This window comes from Aplysia californica, unplaced genomic scaffold, assembly GCF_000002075.1.
Source record: "Aplysia californica isolate F4 #8 unplaced genomic scaffold, AplCal3.0 scaffold00650, whole genome shotgun sequence".
NCBI lineage: Eukaryota > Metazoa > Mollusca > Gastropoda > Aplysiida > Aplysiidae > Aplysia > Aplysia californica.
In genome coordinates, this window is record NW_004797920.1 from 392,479 (window position 1) to 399,782 (window position 7,304).

Genomic DNA, 7,304 nt, shown 5'->3' on the forward strand with positions numbered 1-7,304 from the left:
AAACTTTACTTTTACCATGTTTTCTTACTTTTAAAGAGCCGTGTAGACAAAGAAAATATTGGGAGTAATCTTACACCAATAATTGATATTTTTTTATTATTGCTACAATGGTAAATGTAATGAAACTTCTTCACCCCCGAGTCTAAAAAAACCCTGAGTGTGTCAGATCTGAAAACCTTAGACAATGGTGTCTGTCCTTTCCACACCGTTCTTATTTTTAGTTTTTTAAAGCTAGATCATCTGATTGACTTTACTTGCCTGACACCCCCACCAACGCAATGCGCACAATTTTTTTTCTGTACAAATATTGCTAAAATGTGTACATGGGTATAAAAATAATTTCAAAAGTTTTGTTTTTTTCCATACTTTTATGGCACATCAAGTTAATGCAAAATTAGCGCAAGAAGGGAAAATGCACATTAAAATGAAAAAGTTATATTTATCAGCTTTAAAAGAAGTCTTTGGTAGTGAAGATAGTTTGTACATTCTGCCTTTCTCTCTATAATTTAATGCTCTTATAGTCTTATTTTTGATAAAATTGTGAATTCTGTAGCATAAAACTGGATGATCTGGTCTCTGAGAGTACAGTTCAAAACGAGTCATGGATGTAAATTTAAAGGTATATAACACGAATCTAAAAAACAGTATCTTGCACTTCAGCTGCACTTTAAAAACAAAGCTGTATATTGTCATCTGTCTCTGGGGAAGCCTGTTTAAAATATTCATTTTTTTAAAACACACAATCTATATTATATGTTTCTGGCACAAAAACTCTTGAATATTAATATAACCAATCATTCTGCGACTGCCTTTATTGTCATGATCATAAAAGCATATTTCTGATGAGCAATATTTACATGAACTGCTAAGTGGTCTATGTAAGAGAGCCTCACTGTCTACATTTTTCAGCTTATAAGGCTTCTATGACAAAATTAAATAATGGCTTTTCCCCTCTCTTTCTGGCACAACAGTGTAATAATACGTGGTGCCATAAGTGTGCTAACTCGCCATCCATCACTGATATATCGTATATTTTAATGATGGAGAAACTTTTGAAAGCTATCTAAAAACAATAGCTCTCGCAGAACAATTTGTTGGGAAAAAAGCCTGTTTTCTTCGTTTCTTCATAAAAATTTATCCTGCAACAGTCCTCTCCCAACATTACATTCAACCTCTTACAACACTCTTAATCTGGCATAACAATGGAAACCTTTGGGCATAGAAAGAGATGAAAGCTTAAATTTACACCAGCCAAAGTAAGACTGAAGCCTGATGTTTGGGAATCCAGACATTCTGCTTCTCAAAAGTTAAAAGTCACAAAATTTTCAGAAAATGTTCATCCACATGGACAAGAATTACACCTGTACAAACAATCACTTCACACTCATCCCCTTGCAATTTTCCTTTCTATCAAAATGACACCATCCACGAAGACCACATGTCTAAGATGACCGGCAACCACTTTTCTCCTTGACAATGGGTGGTCTTCTTGAACAGGTTGATGGCATCATATATGTGAGGTGTGCTGACAAAATGAGTTACTTCTCGAAATCCACAAAAGGAGATATTGGCCAAAAATCAACACTAGGGTCAAATTTGTAGATTTTCTATTGATGCCATATATTCTTTACCTATATCCTGTCTTTTATTATTTCATGCTTATAAATTGTAAAAACTTCACCTATGAGCGTGATGTATCGCCATTTCCTTAACACTATCCGTACGTCGTGTTTTACTATCGTATCCATACGATGTGGGGAACTCTGTGCCACCACTTTCCAAAGAGGAAATTTACTCATTAATCTGCTTTGCATAGCACTTTGTCAAAATTATTTTTTGAGAAATACTGAACATTTCAAAGAGATCTTCTCACTAGAAGTATTCTAAAATGTGAAGAATACAACCCTGGGGGTACGAAATGACCCTAAGGCGTACGGATAATCCGAGAAGTAACTAACTAGTAACTTTTAATTTTGTCAGAACGCTTCACATATGAAAAAGTTGAATGGCTAAAATACATCTGATCTATGACAAATTTTTCCAATTCATAACATTCTGAAACCCTCCATCATGTGTATAAGAAATAATCAAGAGTCCAATAAGAGGAAATGGAATGGGAGGAGACTAGAACTTAGGACTGGTTGAGCCATCCTCGTATAATGCCTCTCTCCTTCTCTCTCGCCGCAATAACACCGGGCGGGTCAAGAGGATTGGACGCCCTGGAATAGACCAAAAAAAATATGGTACAATTGTATGTTTAGTTTAGTAAGAGTTTTACGGTACTTGCAACACAATAAGGTCATATAAGTGCCGAAGATTAGAGGTGTTACAAGTGAGACACAAACACAAAATAAAAGGAGGGGAGATAAGGATAATAGATGTTTGATAGGAAAGAAGGAGCAAACCACACCAGAGCACCCGCAAACCACCAACTGACAATAGAATGAGTATTGCCCTTTTCATCAACGTCTGTGTTATGGAGGTTAGGTCCTTCGCCTTCGCGTGCAGCAAACTTGAGTTTGAGGTACATGAAGGAAGCTTTCAAAAGAGAACAGGAGACATCAAGCTTGCAAGAATATATAATTATATGTAGGTCTATGCATAAAAAAGCTTTAGTCTGTAAATATAAAGTCGAAGTCTGGCAACTTTTTTCAAATGCAATAACAGGTTTCTCGTTGTATGCGCTGCCGTCAAATACAAAATACCTCAGCCCTGGTGGCAGATCGAATATCGGACTGACTATTTTATGCTCGTTTTTCATATAGTGACTATTTGTTCGTGTGCTTCTGTGCTCTTCTGTTCTTGTGCATGCGTGTGTGTTAGTGAGCGTGTGTCTGTACGCGTACGCGCGCACATGTGTGTGCGTGTGAGTTCTGAGGAGTGCACGTGCCTGTATAAATTCAACATCCAACAGCAAATTTCTCTCTGTGAAGATCAATCAATATATTGTTATCTTATCTTATCCGATCTCACCTGAGGTCCAAATGGTGAGCGCCGCCTTTCACAAGTATAGAAATGACTGTTGGAGAGACATTCTGGAGAACCTGGAGACAGAGACAACATGTGGAAAAAAAAAGCTGCAGGGTTTGGTTAAGTAGTAACATGACTATAATAGAACCTGTACGTATATCAGATTTGTATGCTTGTTTGAACTCAAAAATATATATAAAAAATCTGCCTCGATCCCACAGAAATTGTGGTGCATGGGTGGCACAAGGCCAAAGGAGGAATAGATCTGTCCGTCTATTGGTGAGACAGTCACTATTTAAACTCTTTTAGAACAAGAGCGGAAGTTCTGAGTGCAACACTCCAGTTCTTTGTTGGGTGCAATATTCAGTCATCGTTCTTCCAAAGTTTCTCATTAAGTTTCTTACTGTATATATATAGAACCACGTCTATACAACAGCCACAGGGGACAAAAAGTCAATGCAGTTTTCTTAATGAATTATAAATACAGTCAAACCTGTATAAGACGGCCAGCCATTGTCAAGGAGAAAAGTGACCGTATAAGACAGGTGGCCGTCTTAGGCAGGACTGATCAAGATGAAGAAAACAAACTATTCCCATCTGAGACCCCAATCGAAAGTAGCCCCATTGTTGTTCTTTTATTTCATTTGTAATTTTTATTATGTTGCTGATTTTGCACAAGGGTGACAATAAAACTAAATGTATCAGACAAGGAAGACCGAGTGCCATGTTAAAACAAACACATGGGTCGCCACCACTCGGAGAACGAGCGATGCTTCTGTCACAAGTTCATGTTGACGTCCTTTGTTACTTTGTTACAGACTGGGTAAACAGTGACCACTCATCTCACTTACGATTTGTGTTTGAGTTCTGGGCGGGGCTTATGGATTATGAGGGATCACACGCTTACCTCACCAGCAGCTTGAAATTGGTAGCTATTGGTCAACAATGGGAGGGGCCTACACAACATAATTGGTTGGAGGGACTACCTAACAACAATGACAGGGGATTGAATTATGACGGCTCGCCCACAACGCCAGGGGCCAATGCACAATTTATGACAAAACGTAATGGGGTCACTAAGGCGGCCGTCTAAGACAGGTGTTATTGCTTAGTGTGATAGGGGTTGTGTGTTAAATTATGGTGGTGCTGGCCGCGTTGGACAGGTGTCCGTTTTACATAGTTAAATTATATAGAAAAAACGCAAGGGGGGAAATGGAAAGTGGCCGTTTGTACAGGTGGCCGTCTTATAGAGGTGGCCGTCAGGGCAGGTTTGACTGTATACACATGCATGTATACATACCAAATGTGGTTGACAGCATGCTACCTCAGAATTACAGTTTTATCTGACATTTTTGTCCGTTTTGAGTTACTCAGACCATGAGGTCAGACACCAAATGTTCTGTCTGCTCTATCAGAATCATGAGGTAATTGAGAGTCGTTAATAAGATATTCGAAAAAGCTTGACACGGTATGAAACTCAAAATCTTTGACGTCAAATTTATCAAAACTAGGTACTGAGGAGAAAAAAACGTTGTAATTTTGAGGTAGCGAGCCTTAAAAGGGCACTGCCACATAAAGCAAACACTTAATAAAAAGGTACTCACTCTCAAAAGTCCAATTAAACTCCATGAACAGTGAATCCAAAATTGATTTTACATAATCAGTGATAACTCTACACAGGCTAATGCCTTTATTCTCAGCATACAATGAAACAGTTTTGCCAAAAATTCTTTTGTTTAGTTTAAGTAGAGGTTTTACAGTGATCACAACTGCATAAGGTCAAATGAGCGCCAGAAGATTAGAGGTGTTACAAGAGAGTAACAAACATAAACGAGAAGAAGGGGAGATAAGGACGATAGATGTTTGATAGGAGAGAAGAAGCAAACTACACCAGAGCACCCGCGAACCACCCATCTAAAATTCTTAGTTTAACAAACGAGGAAACCGCAGACTGTTTTCTTACCCCTCCTCCCATCCAAGGGTCCAGATCTCCATTAGAAAATATGATATTGCTTGAAGAGCTGATTTCTGAAAGAAAAAAAAGCAACAATTCACAGAGTCAGAAAACAGAAAATAAATGAATGACAGATCAGTATCATGAGCAAATTAATGAAACGTCATCTTTTTTACTAAGCCACTCATTTTGCTCTTTCAAAGTTGGTAAGCACTCTAAATTTTGTGAAGAAGTTCGTTCACACATTAGCATATTGACTCCTTTCACGGGGGTCATAGAAACACTGCCTTGAATTTAATTTATTAAAACAAAACGTCTACACTCAAAGAACGTAACCTGCCTCTCACAATTTAAAATTGATCATCTTACAGTTTTGTGCTCTGAGAAGTTTAGGACAATATCTGAAAAACTGAATCCATACAACACTTTGAAATTGTTTTTGTAGTTTTAGTTTTAGTAAGAGTTTTACAGCACTTGCAACACAATAAGGTCTTATAAGTGCCGAAGATTAGAGGTGTTACAAGAGAGTAACAAACACAAAAAAGGAGGAGAGATCAGGACGATAGATGTTTGAAAGGAAAGAAGTAGCAAACCACACAAAAGCACCTGCCAACCACCCACTCCAAGGATCTCAACTATGAAATCATTCCGTCAGAGTAAAAAACAATAATTACTGACACATTTTTTAAAAAATTCATAAAATCTGAAAAATGAAACTTCTGAAGAATCAACACAACGAATGTTGGTCATTACAAGATATGGCCCATCATCAAAATCGATTTCTTGACAGGGCTAAAGTGTTTCCTAGAATCTGACAGATTGTGCATATGTCACTCCTCTGCACACAGTATCCTTGACTTAGGTTCTAAGCAAGAGTTATTATTTTTTATTCATTTACTTTTTTTACCTTTCAGAAAAAAAAGTGTCTCATGTCCTGATTTTGGTGCAGATATTTGTAGATTATGTAAAAATATGCCAACATGATGCAGATTGTTAGGCTTAAAAAAAAACACCCAAAACAAGAAAGGGGTAATTCTTGTGTCTCTGATGATGATGAAATGACTTTGCGAGACTTTCAACTATGATGATGATGATGCTGATGATGATAATGATGATGCCTTAGCTAGACATTCAACAACAATGATGATGATGATGATGACGACTTTGCTAGACTTTCAACAACAGACAGCCCAAAGGTGATCAACACATCACTTACTCGAACCCAGAAACTCTGTGGCAGGCCAGTCAACGCGAGGTGTAATTCCAAAAGTCTTTTTGCAGTAGTCTTTCCTCAGTTCCAGATTCCATGGCAACACTGGAAACATGTCTGTAACATTGTTGCTGCCTGTCGGCAAAATAATATCTGTGCACGCCTGCAATGGTAAAAATAAATAGAGAGATCCTCTTTATTAAATAAACAGTGAGATTACAAGCACAACAGAATACAGACCTCGAGCTAGAAAAATATACCATCAAATTTTTTTTGGGAAGAGTTTTACGGCACTTGCAAAAAAATAAGGTCATATAAGTGCCGAAGATAAGAGGTGTCACAAGAGAGTAACATACACAAAAAAGGAGGACGAGAGATAAGAATGATGGATGTTTGATAGGAAAGAAGGAGCAAACCACACCAGAGCAACTGCCAACCACCCACCATGTCTGAGTTTAAGCAGCAACTTGACATGAGAAGCGGAACAGAGCACATTATGCGCTCTATGAAACACAAGTCGCGAGTGGTTGGCGGGTGCTCTGGTGTGGTTTGCTCCTTCTTTCCTACCAAACATCTATCGTCCTTATCTCCCCCTTCTTCTTTTTTAAGTTTGTTACTCTCTTGTAACACCTCTAATCTTCTGGCACTCATTTGACCTTTTTCAGTTGCGAGCGTTGTAAAACTCTAACTTAAATAAAAAAACTCAGACACAAATAAATTTCTGTTGAGCTCAATATATTTTCTTCTTTCTAAAACTAAAAAACTAAATCACAAGTTGGAGACACTGACACCCATGTCAAACTTGGTCAGCACAATCACCAACGCCTGCCTCTGACAGTCCGACTCACCTGGTAGTCCCAGGCCTTGGCGGCCGGCCCGTTGCCACAGCCCGTCGGGTCGGCACACTCCACAAACTCAGCCATGATGTCGTAACACTTCACGGTCGCTGACACGTTGTAGTACACGCCTGAATAATGTACAATAATGATAATGATAACAATAATAGTAATAATAGTTTAGTTTTAGTAGAGATTTTACGGCACTCGCAACTGCATAAAAGGTCATATAAGAGCCAGAAGATTACAGGTGTTGCAAGAGAGTAACAAACATAAAAAAGAAAAAGGGGAGATGAGGACAATAGATTTCTGATAGGAAAGAAGAAGCAAACCA

General features: G+C 38.2%; 1 protein-coding gene across 1 annotated transcript in view; it reads right to left on the reverse strand.

Annotated features, from left to right (window-relative positions):
* Window positions 1–1,832: 1,832 nt before the first annotated feature.
* The window catches only part of LOC101859511 (dipeptidyl peptidase 2), a 13,599-nt gene continuing 8,127 nt past the window's right edge, over window positions 1,833–7,304 (reverse strand). The window contains exons 8-12 of the mRNA XM_005108017.3: window positions 6,983–7,101; window positions 6,141–6,297; window positions 4,934–4,998; window positions 2,974–3,044; window positions 1,833–2,219 (exon numbers count right to left, since the gene is read on the reverse strand). Of these exons, the coding sequence (XP_005108074.1) occupies window positions 2,132–2,219; window positions 2,974–3,044; window positions 4,934–4,998; window positions 6,141–6,297; window positions 6,983–7,101 (500 nt within the window). The 3' untranslated portion in view covers window positions 1,833–2,131. The remainder of the gene's footprint in view (window positions 2,220–2,973; window positions 3,045–4,933; window positions 4,999–6,140; window positions 6,298–6,982; window positions 7,102–7,304) is intronic.